The sequence below is a fragment of the Oncorhynchus clarkii genome, chromosome 19 (assembly GCF_045791955.1).
Source record: "Oncorhynchus clarkii lewisi isolate Uvic-CL-2024 chromosome 19, UVic_Ocla_1.0, whole genome shotgun sequence".
NCBI lineage: Eukaryota > Metazoa > Chordata > Actinopteri > Salmoniformes > Salmonidae > Oncorhynchus > Oncorhynchus clarkii.
In genome coordinates this window covers 177307-196888 of record NC_092165.1, presented here as the reverse complement: position 1 = coordinate 196888, position 19582 = coordinate 177307, and the positions used below count along the sequence as shown (strand labels likewise).

At 47.9% G+C, this 19582-nt stretch overlaps 1 protein-coding gene across 1 annotated transcript in view; it reads left to right on the top strand.

Annotated features, from left to right (window-relative positions):
• Nucleotides 1-4634: 4634 nt before the first annotated feature.
• Nucleotides 4635-19582, top strand: part of LOC139374070 (neurotrypsin-like) — a 93348-nt gene continuing 78400 nt past the window's right edge. Inside the window, exons 1-2 of the mRNA XM_071115051.1 lie at nt 4635-5122; nt 16950-17088. Of these exons, the coding sequence (XP_070971152.1) occupies nt 4747-5122; nt 16950-17088 (515 nt within the window). The 5' untranslated portion in view covers nt 4635-4746. The remainder of the gene's footprint in view (nt 5123-16949; nt 17089-19582) is intronic.

The window sequence follows — 19582 nt, the reverse complement described above, 5'->3', positions numbered from 1 at the left end:
GTCTATCATACATCGATGCTGTGCTAAAGGTTGTAGGAGGTGGTGTCAGAACAATGGATATCAACCTCTGAACCCGAATTCGTCTGGGAGTCAGAACTCGTCTGGGAGTCAGAACCCGTCTGAGAGTCAGAACCCGTCTGAGAGTCAGAACCCGTCTGGGAGTCAGAACTCGTATGGGAGTCAGAACCCGTCTGAGAGTCAGAACCCGTCTGGGAGTCAGAACCCGTCTGAGAGTCAGAACCCGTCTGAGAGTCAGAACCCGTCTCAGAGTCAGAACGCGTCTGAGAGTCAGAACCCGTCTGAGAGTCAGAACCCGTCTGAGAGTCAGAACCCGTCTGAGAGTCAGAACTCGTCTGGGAGTCAGAACCCGTCTGAGAGTCAGAACCCGTCTGAGAGTCAGAACGCGTCTGAGAGTCAGAACCCGTCTGGGAGTCAGAACCCGTCTGGGAGTCAGAACGCGTCTGAGAGTCGGAGTGATCACAATACCTACTGTTGTGTTACATTTTGTGAGACTTGTTGTAAATCTTATCACATGAATTTATTTGAGGAGAGTATTTTGGAACAAACTGAAATAAAAATAAGAGACATTTTAAAGGAGAAAGCTGAAGAGTATGTGTCTCGTGAAGTGAGCAAAATAATACCCCTTACTCAGACAACGAATGAAGACCCGAATGTAAATAGTGATGTGGGGGAAAATAACCCACCAGTGTCCGTTCCAGAGACTCAGAGAGGTGAGGGGGCAGTAGGAGACGATCATACATTTGATTGGGATAAAATATCGGATTTAGCTTTTGACATAATTGATCATTTACATAAACGTCCAACACCACCTCCAACACGATCTTCAACACCACCTCCAGTACCACCTCCAACACAATCTTCAACACGACCTTCAACACGACCTTCAACACAATCTTCAACACGACCTTCAGCACAATCTTCAACACGACCTTCAACACAATCTTCAACACGACCTTCAACACAATCTTCAACACCACCAGAGGGAGCAATACAAATCAATACAACAAGTATCTGAAGCAGTTAATGATCTGAAATATATGAAAGATGGGGAAAAAAACTTACAAAATAACTGTTCAGGAAGTTGATGAGTGTTGAATTGTTAAATGATGAAATTGTAAAGATGGTCATTAACTGTGATTATTATGATCATCTGTGAATATTATGATTATTATGATTATCTGTGATTATTATGATTATTATGATTATCTGTGAATATTATGATTATTATGATTATCTGTGATTATTATGATTATCTGTGATTATTATGATTATCTGTGAATATTATGATTAGGATTGTCTCTGTTGTTGTTTTTATTGTTTTGTTTAAAAATCATTGAAGTGGACAGTTTATTAGGTCATCTAGTACCCCCCTCATGAAAGTCTCAATGCCTGTCTTCCTGTTTTATATAGCAAGCAACAGCCACGTGACTCACTAGGAGCGAACCATTTTCGTGTACAGGATGGTGTACCTAATAAACTGGCCACTGAGTGTATATTCAGATTTCATATATTTTCTGATTTTCCAGACACTGACCTATAATGACATTTGACATCTATAATGTTGATTAATGTTGGTTGGAAAAATACGAAAAAGTATTTGAAAAACATGTAATTTTTTTAAAAATAATAATTTAGCCTTACATATGATTCTGTGTGTGAGTGTAATGTGGGGATTTGACCACAGGGGGGTGCTGTTGTGTCACATATGATCCTGTGTGTTAGTGTGATGTGGGGATTTGACCACAGGGGGGTGGTGTTGTCTCACATATGATTCTGTGTGTGAGTGTAATGTGGGGATTTGACCACAGGGGGGTGCTGTTGTCTCACATATGATTCTGTGTGTTAGTGTGATGTGGGGATTTGACCACAGAGGACGTCTCATATATGATTCTGTGTTTGTGTATGTAAAATGACATAATAAACCCAGTCATATCTCCTCCCTTTGACTGACATTGAAAATGTTTTTAGTCAGCATTAGAAAGAATGTGGGTCCAGAAAACTGGAGAATATTAAAGACTAAAACTGGTTCTGTTCATTTGTTAAAACATGTTTTATTTATTTAACCTTTATTTAACTAGGCAAGTCAATTAAGAACAAATTCTTATTTACAATGACGGCCTACACCGGCCAAACCCGGACGACGCTGGGCCAATCCCGCCAGGTTGTGATACAGCCTGGATAGCAGGCTGTAATAAAATATTCCATTATCTTTCATTGGTAGGATATTCTAGAGCGTATGTCGTAGCAAGTGTCATGTTTTAAACACATTTATATTACAATTATTATTCCATCAAATCACATCCTGAAACTCAGTGGTTATTTTATTTTCACCTGTATTTAACCAGGTAGGAGGGTTGAGAACACCTTTATTTAACCAGGTAGGAGAGGTGAGAACACCTTTATTTCAACCAGGTAGGATAGTTGAGAACACCTGTATTTAACCAGGTAGGAGAGTTGAGAACACCTTTATTTAACCAGGTAGACTAGTTGAGAACACCTTTATTTAACCAGGTAGGAGAGGTGAGAACACCTTTATTTAACCAGGTAGGAGGGTTGAGAACACCTTTATTTAACCAGGTAGGAGAGGTGAGAACACCTTTATTTAACCAGGTAGGAGGGTTGAGAACACCTTTATTTCAACCAGGTAGGAGAGTTGAGAACACCTTTATTTAACCAGGTAGGAGAGTTGAGAACACCTTTATTTAACCAGGTAGGAGAGGTGAGAACACCTTTATTTAACCAGGTAGGAGGGGTGAGAACACCTTTATTTAACCAGGTAGGAGAGGTGAGAACACCTTTATTTAACCAGGTAGGAGGGTTGAGAACACCTTTATTTAACCAGGTAGGAGAGGTGAGAACACCTTTATTTAACCAGGTAGGAGGGTTGAGAACACCTTTATTTCAACCAGGTAGGAGAGTTGAGAACACCTTTATTTAACCAGGTAGGAGAGTTGAGAACACCTTTATTTAACCAGGTAGGAGGGTTAAGAACACCTTTATTTAACCAGGTAGGAGGGTTGAGAACACCTTTATTTAACCAGGTAGGAGAGTTGAGAACACCTTTATTTAACCAGGTAGGAGGGTTGAGAACACCTTTATTTAACCAGGTAGGAGAGTTGAGAACAAGTTCTCATTTACAACTGCGACCTGGCCAAGATAAAGCAAAGCAGTACGACACAAACAACAACACAGAGTTACACATAAAAACGTACAGTCAATAACACAATAGAAAAGTCTATATACAGTGTGTGCAAATGAGGTGAGATAAGGGAGATAAGGGAGGTGAAGGCCATAAATAGGCCATAGTGGCAAAGTAAATATAATATAGCAATTAAAACACTGGAATGGTCGAATGAGAAAGCCTGCCAGCTCTTTACGATGTAGGACGAGTCTTCAACCAGGAGCCAAGAGGTAGCTGATGTGTGGGATGGAGTGGTAGCAGTTCTTTACGATGTAGGACGAGTCTTCAACCAGGAGCCAAGAGGTAGCTGATGTGTGGGATGGAGTGGTAGGAGTTCTTTATGATGTAGGACGAGTCTTCAACCAGGAGCCAAGAGGTAGCTGATGTGTGGGATGGAGTGGTAGCAGCTCTTTACGATGTAGGACGAGTCTTCAACCAGGAGCCAAGAGGTAGCTGATGTGTGGGATGGAGTGGTAGCAGTTCTTTACGATGTAGGACGAGTCTTCAACCAGGAGCCAAGAGGTAGCTGATGTGTGGGATGGAGTGGTAGCAGCTCTTTACGATGTAGGACGAGTCTTCAACCAGGAGCCAAGAGGTAGCTGATGTGTGGGATGGAGTGGTAGCAGCTCTTTACGATGTAGGACGAGTCTTCAACCAGGAGCCAAGAGGTAGCTGATGTGTGGGATGGAGTGGTAGCAGCTCTTTACGATGTAGGACGAGTCTTCAACCAGGAGCCAAGAGGTAGCTGATGTGTGGGATGGAGTGGTAGCAGCTCTTTACGATGTAGGACGAGTCTTCAACCAGGAGCCAAGAGGTAGCTGATGTGTGGGATGGAGTGGTAGCAGTTCTTTACGATGTAGGACGAGTCTTCAACCAGGAGCCAAGAGGTAGCTGATGTGTGGGATGTATAAGGTTAACATATTGTTCAATTCAATTAATTATTATTGTTATTATTCTCATGTTATTTGTTTGTTCTCTGATTATGATCATAATCACAGCCCTGTAGGATACATCCACCTTGTTACGACCCATCAATAAGGCTATTACAATAACACACACACACACACACACACACAGGGCTCCTGTGTGCTTCTCAGTGCTAGAGGCGTCACTACAGACCCTGGTTCGATTCCAGGCTGTATCACAACCGGCCGGGGTAGGGTTTGGCCAGGGTAGACCGTAATTGTAAAATAAGAATTTGTTCTTTAACTGACTTGCCTAGTTAAATAAAGGTTCTACGCAACACACAAGCGCGAGAGTCACTCGGGATCTCATTAACTACCGGGCTCGAGGCACGAGCTCTGTTTCGTTCATTGATCCGCGTCTCTTTTAAAAACTCCTTTCTTGCCTGGTATTCTCACTCACACACACCCGGTCCCGGTCGATCCTATCCCACACTAAGTAGACAGGTTCAGAATCAAGAGAGCGCATTTCTGAGAAGAGGTGGCGTGAATCGGTTTAGTGTTTATTTCTCTCTCTCGGTTATGGACTACATTTGAGAGCGAGAGGAGAGGGAGAAAAGAAAGGTTGAACCGAGAAAACAAATGTCTAGGCTACTCTACAACAACATCATGGACTCTGTTCTCCTCTCAGTCGTTACGCTGGTAGTTGTTTTCGCCTCCTCTTCCTACTCTCTTTCCTCCTCCGACGTCGTTCCCTCTCCTTCCTTCATTCTACCGTTTACCGACTGTGTCCAGAGCCGCGGGAGAGACGGGTTCTACCAAGGGGCTGTGGACGTGACGGAGTCCGGTGCGGTGTGTATGAGGTGGAGCGAGGTAGCGGGGTTTGAGGAGCGCTATCCGGGTAGAGGGCTGGGGGATCATAACCGCTGTCGGAACCCGGACAACAGGATCAGACCCTGGTGCTTCTTCAGGAACAGCCGCGGCAGAACGGACTGGGGCTACTGCGACTGTAAACAAGGTAGAGGAAGGAGAGAGAGGTGTGTGTGTGTGTGTGTGGCAACAGCGGGCATGTCTCAGCAGATGGAAGCATCTCATTAATATTGAGGTATGTGTCTGGTTGGTGGCTAGACTAAGAAATGTTGTTATGTTAAAATGTATCAAGATTGACAAGCTGTCAGGTAATAGGGGGAGACTCTACCAAGATAGACAAGCTGTCAGGTAATAGGGGGAAACTCTACCAAGATAGACAAGCTGTCAGGTAATAGGGGGAGACTCTACCAAGATAGACAAGCTGTCAGGTAATAGGGGGAGACTACCAAGATAGACAAGCTGTCAGGTAATAGGGGGAGACTCTAGCAAGATAGACAAGCTGTCAGGTAATAGGGGGAGACTCTACCAAGATAGACAAGCTGCCAGGTAATAGGGGGAGACTCTACCAAGATAGACAAGCTGTCAGGTAATAGGGGGAGACTCTACCAAGATAGACAAGCTGTCAGGTAATAGGGGGAGACTCTACCAAGAAAGACAAGCTATCAGGTAATAGTGGGAGACTCTACCAAGATAGACAAGCTGTCAGGTAATAGGGGGAGACTACCAAGATAGACAAGCTGTCAGGTAATAGGGGGAGACTCTAGCAAGATAGACAAGCTGTCAGGTAATAGGGGGAGACTCTACCAAGATAGACAAGCTGTCAGGTAATAGGGGGAGACTCTACCAAGATAGACAAGCTGTCAGGTAATAGGGGGAGACTCTACCAAGATAGACAAGCTGTCAGGTAATAGGGGGAGACTCTACCAAGATAGACAAGCTGTCAGGTAATAGGGGGAGACTCTACCAAGATAGACAAGCTGCCAGACAGGCTGTCAGGTAATAGGGGGAGACTCTACCAAGATAGACAAGCTGTCAGACAAGCTGTCCGTCATTAAGGGGAGACTCTACCAAGATAGACAAGCTGTCAGGTAATAGGGGGAGACTCTACCAAGATAGACAAGCTGTCAGACAAGCTGTCCGTCATTAGGGGGAGACTCTACCAAGATAGACAAGCTGTCAGTCATTAGGGGGAGACTCTACCAAGATAGACAAGCTGCCAGACAAGCTGTCCGTCATTAGGGGGAGACTCTACCAAGATAGACAAGCTGTCAGGTAATAGGGGGAGACTCTACCAAGATAGACAAGCTGCCAGACAAGCTGTCAGTCATTAGGGGGAGACTCTACCAAGATAGACAAGCTGTCAGGTAATAGGGGGAGACTCTACCAAGATAGACAAGCTGCCAGACAAGCTGTCCGTCATTAAGGGGAGACTCTACCAAGATAGACAAGCTGTCAGTCATTAGGGGGAGACTCTACCAAGATAGACAAGCTGCCAGACAAGCTGTCCGTCATTAAGGGGAGACTCTACCAAGATAGACAAGCTGTCAGTCATTAGGGGGAGACTCTACCAAGATAGACAAGCTGTCAGGTAATAGGGGGAGACTCTACCAAGATAGACAAGCTGCCAGACAAGCTGTCCGTCATTAAGGGGAGACTCTACCAAGATAGACAAGCTGTCAGTCATTAGGGGGAGACTCTACCAAGATAGACAAGCTGCCAGACAAGCCATCAGGTAATAGGGGGAGACTCTACCAAGATAGACAAGCTGCCAGACAAGCTGTCAGTCATTAGGGGGAGACTCTACCAAGATAGACAAGCTGTCAGGTAATAGGGGGAGACTCTACCAAGATAGACAAGCTGTCAGGTAATAGGGGGAGACTCTACCAAGATAGACAAGCTGTCAGGTAATAGTGGGAGACTCTACCAAGATAGACAAGCTGTCAGGTAATAGGGGGAGACTCTACCAAGATAGACAAGCTGTCAGGTAATAGGGGGAGACTCTACCAAGATAGACAAGCTGTCAGGTAATAGGGGGAGACTCTACCAAGATAGACAAGCTGCCAGACAAGCTGTCAGTCATTAGGGGGAGACTCTACCAAGATAGACAAGCTGTCAGGTAATAGGGGGAGACTCTACCAAGATAGACAAGCTGTCAGGTAATAGGGGGAGACTCTACCAAGATAGACAAGCTGCCAGACAAGCTGTCAGTCATTAGGGGGAGACTCTACCAAGATCGACATGCTGCCAGACAAGCTGTCAGGTAATAGGGGGAGACTCTACCAAGATAGACAAGCTGCCAGACAAGCTGTCCGTCATTAGGGGGAGACTCTACCAAGATCGACAAGCTGTCAGGTAATAGGGGGAGACTCTACCAAGATAGACAAGCTGCCAGACAAATTGTCCGTCATTAGGGGGAGACTCTACCAAGATCGACAAGCTGTCAGTCATTAGGGGGAGACTCTACCAAGATAGACAAGCTGCCAGACAAGCTGTCCGTCATTAGGGGGAGACTCTACCAAGATAGACAAGCTGCCAGACAAGCTGTCCGTCATTAGGGGGAGACTCCACCAAGATCGACAAGCTGCCAGACAAGCTGTCAGTCATTAGGGGGAGACTCTACCAAGATCGACAAGCTGCCAGACAAGCTGTCAGTCATTAGGGGGAGACTCTACCAAGATAGACAAGCTGTCAGTCATTAGGGGGAGACTCTACCAAGATCGACAAGCTGTCAGGTAATAGGGGGAGACTCTACAAAGATAGACATGCTGCCAGACAAGCTGTCCGTCATTAGGGGGAGACTCTACCAAGATCGACAAGCTGCCAGACAAGCTGTCCGTCATTAGGGGGAGACTCTACCAAGATAGACAAGCTGCCAGACAAGCTGTCCGTCATTAGGGGGAGACTCTACCAAGATCGACAAGCTGTCAGGTAATAGGGGGAGACTCTACCAAGATAGACAAGCTGCCAGACAAGCTGTCCGTCATTAGGGGGAGACTCTACCAAGATCGACAAGCTGTCAGTCATTAGGGGGAGACTCTACCAAGATCGACAAGCTGTCAGGTAATAGGGGGAGACTCTACCAAGATAGACAAGCTATCAGGTAATAGTGGGAGACTCTACCAAGATAGACAAGCTGTCAGGTAATAGGGGGAGACTACCAAGATAGACAAGCTGTCAGGTAATAGGGGGAGACTCTAGCAAGATAGACAAGCTGTCAGGTAATAGGGGGAGACTCTACCAAGATAGACAAGCTGTCAGGTAATAGGGGGAGACTCTACCAAGATAGACAAGCTGTCAGGTAATAGGGGGAGACTCTACCAAGATAGACAAGCTGTCAGGTAATAGGGGGAGACTCTACCAAGATAGACAAGCTGTCAGGTAATAGGGGGAGACTCTACCAAGATAGACAAGCTGCCAGACAGGCTGTCAGGTAATAGGGGGAGACTCTACCAAGATAGACAAGCTGTCAGACAAGCTGTCCGTCATTAAGGGGAGACTCTACCAAGATAGACAAGCTGTCAGGTAATAGGGGGAGACTCTACCAAGATAGACAAGCTGTCAGACAAGCTGTCCGTCATTAGGGGGAGACTCTACCAAGATAGACAAGCTGTCAGTCATTAGGGGGAGACTCTACCAAGATAGACAAGCTGCCAGACAAGCTGTCCGTCATTAGGGGGAGACTCTACCAAGATAGACAAGCTGTCAGGTAATAGGGGGAGACTCTACCAAGATAGACAAGCTGCCAGACAAGCTGTCAGTCATTAGGGGGAGACTCTACCAAGATAGACAAGCTGTCAGGTAATAGGGGGAGACTCTACCAAGATAGACAAGCTGCCAGACAAGCTGTCCGTCATTAAGGGGAGACTCTACCAAGATAGACAAGCTGTCAGTCATTAGGGGGAGACTCTACCAAGATAGACAAGCTGCCAGACAAGCTGTCCGTCATTAAGGGGAGACTCTACCAAGATAGACAAGCTGTCAGTCATTAGGGGGAGACTCTACCAAGATAGACAAGCTGTCAGGTAATAGGGGGAGACTCTACCAAGATAGACAAGCTGCCAGACAAGCTGTCCGTCATTAAGGGGAGACTCTACCAAGATAGACAAGCTGTCAGTCATTAGGGGGAGACTCTACCAAGATAGACAAGCTGCCAGACAAGCCATCAGGTAATAGGGGGAGACTCTACCAAGATAGACAAGCTGCCAGACAAGCTGTCAGTCATTAGGGGGAGACTCTACCAAGATAGACAAGCTGTCAGGTAATAGGGGGAGACTCTACCAAGATAGACAAGCTGTCAGGTAATAGGGGGAGACTCTACCAAGATAGACAAGCTGTCAGGTAATAGTGGGAGACTCTACCAAGATAGACAAGCTGTCAGGTAATAGGGGGAGACTCTACCAAGATAGACAAGCTGTCAGGTAATAGGGGGAGACTCTACCAAGATAGACAAGCTGTCAGGTAATAGGGGGAGACTCTACCAAGATAGACAAGCTGCCAGACAAGCTGTCAGTCATTAGGGGGAGACTCTACCAAGATAGACAAGCTGTCAGGTAATAGGGGGAGACTCTACCAAGATAGACAAGCTGTCAGGTAATAGGGGGAGACTCTACCAAGATAGACAAGCTGCCAGACAAGCTGTCAGTCATTAGGGGGAGACTCTACCAAGATCGACATGCTGCCAGACAAGCTGTCAGGTAATAGGGGGAGACTCTACCAAGATAGACAAGCTGCCAGACAAGCTGTCCGTCATTAGGGGGAGACTCTACCAAGATCGACAAGCTGTCAGGTAATAGGGGGAGACTCTACCAAGATAGACAAGCTGCCAGACAAATTGTCCGTCATTAGGGGGAGACTCTACCAAGATCGACAAGCTGTCAGTCATTAGGGGGAGACTCTACCAAGATAGACAAGCTGCCAGACAAGCTGTCCGTCATTAGGGGGAGACTCTACCAAGATAGACAAGCTGCCAGACAAGCTGTCCGTCATTAGGGGGAGACTCCACCAAGATCGACAAGCTGCCAGACAAGCTGTCAGTCATTAGGGGGAGACTCTACCAAGATCGACAAGCTGCCAGACAAGCTGTCAGTCATTAGGGGGAGACTCTACCAAGATAGACAAGCTGTCAGTCATTAGGGGGAGACTCTACCAAGATCGACAAGCTGTCAGGTAATAGGGGGAGACTCTACAAAGATAGACATGCTGCCAGACAAGCTGTCCGTCATTAGGGGGAGACTCTACCAAGATCGACAAGCTGCCAGACAAGCTGTCCGTCATTAGGGGGAGACTCTACCAAGATAGACAAGCTGCCAGACAAGCTGTCCGTCATTAGGGGGAGACTCTACCAAGATCGACAAGCTGTCAGGTAATAGGGGGAGACTCTACCAAGATAGACAAGCTGCCAGACAAGCTGTCCGTCATTAGGGGGAGACTCTACCAAGATCGACAAGCTGTCAGTCATTAGGGGGAGACTCTACCAAGATCGACAAGCTGTCAGGTAATAGGGGGAGACTCTACCAAGATAGACAAGCTGCCAGACAAGCTGTCCGTCATTAGGGGGAGACTCTACCAAGATCGACAAGCTGCCAGACAAGCTGTCCGTCATTAGGGGGAGACTCTACCAAGATAGACAAGCTGCCAGACAAGCTGTCCGTCATTAGGGGGAGACTCTACCAAGATCGACAAGCTATCAGGTAATAGGGGGAGACTCTACCAAGATAGACAAGCTGCCAGACAAGCTGTCCGTCATTAGGGGGAGACTCTACCAAGATCGACAAGCTGTCAGTCATTAGGGGGAGACTCTACCAAGATAGACAAGCTGCCAGACAAGCTGTCCGTCATTAGGGGGAGACTCTACCAAGATAGACAAGCTGCCAGACAAGCTGTCCGTCATTAGGGGGAGACTCTACCAAGATCGACAAGCTGCCAGACAAGCTGTCAGTCATTAGAGGGAGACTCTACCAAGATCGACAAGCTGCCAGACAAGCTGTCAGTCATTAGGGGGAGACTCTACCAAGATAGACACGCTGTTAGTCAATAGGGGGAGACTCTACCAAGACAGACAAGCTGTCAGTCATTAGGGGAGACTCTACCAAGATAGACAAGCTGTCAGGTAATAGGGGGAGACTCTACCAAGATAGACAAGCTGCCAGACAAATTGTCCGTCATTAGGGGGAGACTCTACCAAGATCGACAAGCTGTCAGGTAATAGGGGGAGACTCTACCAAGATAGACAAGCTGCCAGACAAGCTGTCCGTCATTAGGGGGAGACTCTACCAAGATCGACAAGCTGTCAGGTAATAGGGGGAGACTCTACCAAGATAGACAAGCTGCCAGACAAATTGTCCGTCATTAGGGGGAGACTCTACCAAGATCGACAAGCTGTCAGTCATTAGGGGGAGACTCTACCAAGATAGACAAGCTGCCAGACAAGCTGTCCGTCATTAGGGGGAGACTCTACCAAGATAGACAAGCTGCCAGACAAGCTGTCCGTCATTAGGGGGAGACTCTACCAAGATCGACAAGCTGCCAGACAAGCTGTCAGTCATTAGGGGGAGACTCTACCAAGATCGACAAGCTGCCAGACAAGCTGTCAGTCATTAGGGGGAGACTCTACCAAGATAGACAAGCTGTCAGTCATTAGGGGGAGACTCTACCAAGATCGACAAGCTGTCAGGTAATAGGGGGAGACTCTACCAAGATAGACAAGCTGCCAGACAAGCTGTCCGTCATTAGGGGGAGACTCTACCAAGATCGACAAGCTGCCAGACAAGCTGTCCGTCATTAGGGGGAGACTCTACCAAGATAGACAAGCTGCCAGACAAGCTGTCCGTCATTAGGGGGAGACTCTACCAATATCGACAAGCTGTCAGGTAATAGGGGGAGACTCTACCAAGATAGACAAGCTGCCAGACAAGCTGTCCGTCATTAGGGGGAGACTCTACCAAGATCGACAAGCTGTCAGTCATTAGGGGGAGACTCTACCAAGATCGACAAGCTGTCAGGTAATAGGGGGAGACTCTACCAAGATAGACAAGCTGCCAGACAAGCTGTCCGTCATTAGCGGGAGACTCTACCAAGATCGACAAGCTGCCAGACAAGCTGTCCGTCATTAGGGGGAGACTCTACCAAGATAGACAAGCTGCCAGACAAGCTGTCCGTCATTAGGGGGAGACTCTACCAAGATCGACAAGCTGTCAGGTAATAGGGGGAGACTCTACCAAGATAGACAAGCTGCCAGACAAGCTGTCCGTCATTAGGCGGAGACTCTACCAAGATCGACAAGCTGTCAGTCATTAGGGGGAGACTCTACCAAGATAGACAAGCTGTCAGTCATTAGGGGGAGACTCTACCAAGATAGACAAGCTGTCAGGTAATAGGGGGAGACTCTACCAAGATAGACAAGCTGCCAGACAAGCTGTCCGTCATTAAGGGGAGACTCTACCAAGATAGACAAGCTGTCAGTCATTAGGGGGAGACTCTACCAAGATAGACAAGCTGCCAGACAAGCCGTCAGGTAATAGGGGGAGACTCTACCAAGATAGACAAGCTGCCAGACAAGCTGTCAGTCATTAGGGGGAGACTCTACCAAGATAGACAAGCTGTCAGGTAATAGGGGGAGACTCTACCAAGATAGACAAGCTGTCAGGTAATAGGGGGAGACTCTACCAAGATAGACAAGCTGTCAGGTAATAGTGGGAGACTCTACCAAGATAGACAAGCTGTCACGTAATAGGGGGAGACTCTACCAAGATAGACAAGCTGTCAGGTAATAGGGGGAAACTCTACCAAGATAGACAAGCTGCCAGACAAGCTGTCAGTCATTAGGGGGAGACTCTACCAAGATAGACAAGCTGTCAGGTAAAAGGGGGAGACTCTACCAAGATAGACAAGCTGTCAGGTAATAGGGGGAGACTCTACCAAGATAGACAAGCTGCCAGACAAGCTGTCAGTCATTAGGGGGAGACTCTACCAAGATCGACAAGCTGCCAGACAAGCTGTCCGTCATTAGGGGGAGACTCTACCAAGATCGACAAGCTGTCAGGTAATAGGGGGAGACTCTACCAAGATAGACAAGCTGCCAGACAAATTGTCCGTCATTAGGGGGAGACTCTACCAAGATCGACAAGCTGTCATTCATTAGGGGGAGACTCTACCAAGATAGACAAGCTGCCAGACAAGCTGTCCGTCATTAGGGGGAGACTCTACCAAGATAGACAAGCTGCCAGACAAGCTGTCCGTCATTAGGGGGAGACTCTACCAAGATCGACAAGCTGCCAGACAAGCTGTCAGTCATTAGGGGGAGACTCTACCAAGATCGACAAGCTGCCAGACAAGCTGTCAGTCATTAGGGGGAGACTCTACCAAGATAGACAAGCTGTCAGTCATTAGGGGGAGACTCTACCAAGATCGACATGCTGTCAGGTAATAGGGGGAGACTCTACCAAGATAGACAAGCTGCCAGACAAGCTGTCCGTCATTAGGGGGAGACTCTACCAAGATCGACAAGCTGCCAGACAAGCTGTCCGTCATTAGGGGGAGACTCTACCAAGATAGACAAGCTGCCAGACAAGCTGTCCGTCATTAGGGGGAGACTCTACCAAGATCGACAAGCTGTCAGGTAATAGGGGGAGACTCTACCAAGATAGACAAGCTGCCAGACAAGCTGTCCGTCATTAGGGGGAGACTCTACCAAGATCGACAAGCTGTCAGTCATTAGGGGGAGACTCTACCAAGATCGACAAGCTGTCAGGTAATAGGGGGAGACTCTACCAAGATAGACAAGCTGCCAGACAAACTGTCCGTCATTAGGGGGAGACTCTACCAAGATCGACAAGCTGTCCGTCATTAGGGGGAGACTCTACCAAGATAGACAAGCTGCCAGACAAGCTGTCCGTCATTAGGGGGAGACTCTACCAAGATCGACAAGCTGTCAGGTAATAGGGGGAGACTCTACCAAGATAGACAAGCTGCCAGACAAGCTGTCCGTCATTAGGGGGAGACTCTACCAAGATCGACAAGCTGTCAGTCATTAGGGGGAGACTCTACCAAGATAGACAAGCTGCCAGACAAGCTGTCCGTCATTAGGGGGAGACTCTACCAAGATAGACAAGCTGCCAGACAAGCTGTCCGTCATTAGGGAGAGACTCTACCAAGATCGACAAGCTGCCAGACAAGCTGTCAGTCATTAGAGGGAGACTCTACCAAGATCGACAAGCTGCCAGACAAGCTGTCAGTCATTAGGGGGAGACTCTACCAAGATAGACACGCTGTCAGTCAATAGGGGGAGACTCTACCAAGACAGACAAGCTGTCAGTCATTAGGGGAGACTCTACCAAGATAGACAAGCTGTCAGGTAATAGGGGGAGACTCTACCAAGATAGACAAGCTGCCAGACAAATTGTCCGTCATTAGAGGGAGACTCTACCAAGATCGACAAGCTGTCAGTCATTAGGGGGAGACTCTACCAAGATAGACAAGCTGCCAGACAAGCTGTCCGTCATTAGGGGGAGACTCTACCAAGATCGACAAGCTGTCAGGTAATAGGGGGAGACTCTACCAAGATAGACAAGCTGCCAGACAAGCTGTCCGTCATTAGGGGGAGACTCTACCAAGATCGACAAGCTGTCAGGTAATAGGGGGAGACTCTACCAAGATAGACAAGCTGCCAGACAAATTGTCCGTCATTAGGGGGAGACTCTACCAAGATCGACAAGCTGTCAGGTAATAGGGGGAGACTCTACCAAGATAGACAAGCTGCCAGACAAGCTGTCCGTCATTAGGGGGAGACTCTACCAAGATCGACAAGCTGTCAGGTAATAGGGGGAGACTCTACCAAGATAGACAAGCTGCCAGACAAATTGTCCGTCATTAGGGGGAGACTCTACCAAGATCGACAAGCTGTCAGTCATTAGGGGGAGACTCTACCAAGATAGACAAGCTGCCAGACAAGCTGTCCGTCATTAGGGGGAGACTCTACCAAGATAGACAAGCTGCCAGACAAGCTGTCCGTCATTAGGGGGAGACTCTACCAAGATCGACAAGCTGCCAGACAAGCTGTCAGTCATTAGGGGGAGACTCTACCAAGATCGACAAGCTGCCAGACAAGCTGTCAGTCATTAGGGGGAGACTCTACCAAGATAGACAAGCTGTCAGTCATTAGGGGGAGACTCTACCAAGATCGACAAGCTGTCAGGTAATAGGCGGAGACTCTACCAAGATAGACAAGCTGCCAGACAAGCTGTCCGTCATTAGGGGGAGACTCTACCAAGATCGACAAGCTGCCAGACAAGCTGTCCGTCATTAGGGGGAGATTCTACCAAGATAGACAAGCTGCCAGACAAGCTGTCCGTCATTAGGGGGAGACTCTACCAATATCGACAAGCTGTCAGGTAATAGGGGGAGACTCTACCAAGATAGACAAGCTGCCAGACAAGCTGTCCGTCATTAGGGGGAGACTCTACCAAGATCGACAAGCTGTCAGTCATTAGGGGGAGACTCTACCAAGATCGACAAGCTGTCAGGTAATAGGGGGAGACTCTACCAAGATAGACAAGCTGCCAGACAAGCTGTCCGTCATTAGGGGGAGACTCTACCAAGATAGACAAGCTGCCAGACAAGCTGTCCGTCATTAGGGGGAGACTCTACCAAGATCGACAAGCTGTCAGGTAATAGGGGGAGACTCTACCAAGATAGACAAGCTGCCAGACAAGCTGTCCGTCAATAGGCGGAGACTCTACCAAGATCGACAAGCTGTCAGTCATTAGGGGGAGACTCTACCAAGATAGACAAGCTGCCAGACAAGCTGTCCGTCATTAGGGGGAGACTCTACCAAGATAGACAAGCTGCCAGACAAGCTGTCCGTCATTAGGGGGAGACTCTACCAAGATCGACAAGCTGCCAGACAAGCTGTCAGTCATTAGGGGGAGACTCTACCAAGATCGACAAGCTGCCAGACAAGCTGTCAGTCATTAGGGGGAGACTCTACCAAGATAGACACGCTGTCAGTCAATAGGGGGAGACTCTACCAAGACAGACAAGCTGTCAGTCATTAGGGGAGACTCTACCAAGATAGACACGCTGTCAGTCATTCGGGAGGAGACTCTACCAAGATAGACAAGCTGTCAGTCATTAGGGGGAGACTCTACCAACATAAACAAGCTGTCAGTCATTAGGTGGAGACTCTACCAAGATAGACAAGCTGTCAGTCATTATGGGGAGACTACCAAGATAGACAGGCTGTCAGTCATTAGGGGAGACTCTACCAAGATAGACACGCTGTCAGTCATTCGGGAGGAGACTCTACCAAGATAGACAAGCTGTCAGTCATTAGGGGGAGACTCTACCAAGATAGACAAGCTGTCAGTCATTAGGGGGAGACTACCAAGATAGACACGCTGTCAGTCATTAGGGGTAGACTCTACCAAGACAGACAAGCTGTCAGTCCTTAGGGGGAGACTCTACCAAGACAGACAAGCTGTCAGTCATTAGGGGGAGACTCTACCAAGACAGACAAGCTGTCAGTCATTAGGGGGAGACTCTACCAAGATAGACATGCTGTGTGATTTAGTAGTGCTGTACCGGACGTTCTCTGCAGGGACTGACTAATGTTCTGACGATGTTTTGTGTCTCTCTCTCTCTCTCTCTCTCTCTCTCTCTCTCTCTCTCTCTCTCTCTCTCTCTCGCTCTGTGTCTCTCGCTCTGTGTCTCTCTCTCTCGCTCTGTGTCTCTCGCTCTGTCTCTCGCTCTGTGTCTCTCACTCTCTTGCTCTGTGTCTCTCTCTCTCGCTCTGTGTCTCTCTCTCGCTCTGTGTCTCTCTCTTTCTCGCTCTGTTTCTCTCTCTCTCTCTCTCGCTCTGTCACTCTTGCTCTGTCACTCTTGCTCTGTCACTCTCGCTCTGTCACTCTCGCTCTCTTTCTCTTTCTTTCTTCCTCAGTGGAAAATGATCTAAACGGTGTGTGTGTGTGTGTCTCGTCCAGGGTCAGTGCGCCTGCAGGGCGGCCGCTCTAAGCTGGATGGCAGGGTGGAGGTTTATCTACAGGGGGTCTGGGGGTCTGTCTGTGGTGATGACTGGGGAGAGCAGGACGCTACAGTGGTCTGCAGACAGCTGGGACAGGGGTGAGTCACACCCATGCGCGGGCACAACACACACACACGCACACTCACATATGCAGTCTCACAAACGCACAAAGAAAGAGGTAGTGAAAAAGAAAGGAGGGGAGTGGTTATCCTAGAAAAAGGAGGGGAGTGGTTATCCTAGAAAAAGGAGTGGAGCGGTTATCCTAGAAAAAGGAGGGGAGTGGTTATCCTAGAAAAAGAAAGGAGTGGAGCGGTTATCCTAGAAAAAGGAGTGGAGCAGTTATCCTAGAAAAAGGAAGGAGTGGAGCGGTTATCCTAGAAAAAGGAAGGAGTGGAGCGGTTATCCTAGAAAAAGAAAGGAGTGGAGCGGTTATCCTAGAAAAAGTAGGGGAGCGATTATCCTAGAAAAAGGAGTGGTGCGGTTATCCTAGAAAAAGGAAGGAGGGGAGCGATTATCCTAGAAAAAGGAAGGAGGGGAGTGGTTATCCTAGAAAAAGGAGTGGAGCGGTTATCCTAGAAAAGGAAAGGAGGGGAGTGGTTATCCTAGAAAAAGGAGTGGAGCGGTTATCCTAGAAAAAGGAAGGAGTGGAGTGGTTATCCTAGAAAAAGGAGGGGAGCGGTTATCCTAGAAAAAGGTCTCTAGACAGGACAGGTGATGTAACAGGTGATGTAGCAGGTCTCTAGATAGGACAGATGTTGTAGCAGGTCTCTAGACAGGACAGGTGATGTAACAGGTGATGTAGCAGGTCTCTAGATAGGACAGATGTTGTAGCAGGTCTCTAAACAGGACAGGTGTGGAACAGTTGATGTAGCAGGTCTCTAGATAGGACAGATGTTGTAGCAGGTCTCTAGACAGGACAGGTGATGTAACAGGTTATGTAGCAGGTCTCTAGATAGGACAGATGTTTGAGCAGGTCTCTAGACAGGACAGGTGATGTAACAGGTGATGTAGCAGGTCTCTAGACAGGACAGGTGATGTAACAGGTGATGTAGCAGGTCTCTAGACAGGACAGATGATGTAGCAGGTCTCTAGACAAGACAGATGATGTAGCAGGTCTCTAGACAAGACAGATGATGTAGCAGGTCTCTAGACAGGACAGGTGATGAAACAGGTGATGTAGCAAGTCTCTAGACAGGACAGATGATGTAGCAGGTCTCTAGACAGGACAGATGATGTAGCAGGTCTCTAGACAGGACAGGTGTTGTAGCAGGTCTCTAGACAGGACAGGTAATTTAGCAGGTCTCTAGACAGGACAGATTATGTAGCAGGTCTCTAGACAGGACATATGATGTAGCAGGTCTCTAGACAGGACAGATGATGTAACAGGTGATGTAGCAGGTCTCTAGACAGGACAGGTGATGTAACAAGTGATGTAGCAGGTCTCTAGACAGGACAGATGATGTAGCAGGTCTTTAGACAGGACAGGTGATATAGCAGGTCTCTAGACAGGACATATGATGTAGCAGGTCTCTAGACATGACATATGATGTAGCAGGTCTCTAGACAGGACAGATGATGTAACAGGTGATGTAGCAGGTCTCTAGACAGGACAGGTGATGTAACAAGTGATGTAGCAGGTCTCTAGACAGGACAGATGATGTAGCAGGTCTCTAGACAGGACAGGTGATATAGCAGGTCTCTAGACAGGACATATGATGTAGCAGGTCTCTAGACAGGACATATGATGTAGCAGGTCTCTAGACAGGACAGATGATATAGCAGGTTTCTAGACAGGACAGATGATGTAGCAAGTCTCTAGACAGGACAGATGATGTAACAGGTCTCTAGACAGGTCAGATGATGTAGCAGGTCTCTAGACAGGACAGATGATGTAGCAGGTCTCTAGACAGGACAGAGGACTTCTAAATGTGGTGTTTAACCTTGACCCCTGTTTAAACTGGACTCTTTAGATTCTCCTTTCCTCCTCTCCTCTCTCCTTTCCTCTCCAGTCTTCTCCTCTCCTTTCCTCTCCTTGCTCCTCTCCTTTCCTCTCCGCTCTCCTTTCCTCTCATCTCTCCTTTCCTTTCCTCTCCTCTCTCCTTTCCTCTCATCTCTCCTTTCCTCTCATCTCTCCTTTCCTTTCATCTCTCCTTTCCTCTCCTCTCCTCTCCTTTCCTCTCCGCTCTCCTTGCTCCTCTCCTTTCCTCTCCTTGCTCCTCTCCTTTCCTCTCCTTGCTCCTTTCCTCTCATCTCTCCTTTCCTCTCATCTCTCCTTTCCTCTCCGCTCTCCTTGCTCCTCTCCTTTCCTCTCCTTGCTCCTCTCCTTTCCTCTCCTTGCTCCTTTCCTCTCCTTGGTCCTTTCCTCTCATCTCTCCTTTCCTCTCATCTCTCCTTTCCTCTCATCTCTCCTTTCCTCTCCGCTCTCCTTGCTCCTCTCCTTTCCTCTCCTTGCTCCTCTCCTTTCCTCTCCGCTCTCATTTCCTCTCCTCTTTCCTCTCTCATTTCCTCTCCTCCTCTCCTCTCCGCTCTCCTCTTCTCCACAGTCTTCGTAGTCTGTCCCATCCTGAACCTCAGATTCCAACCCCCCCCCAC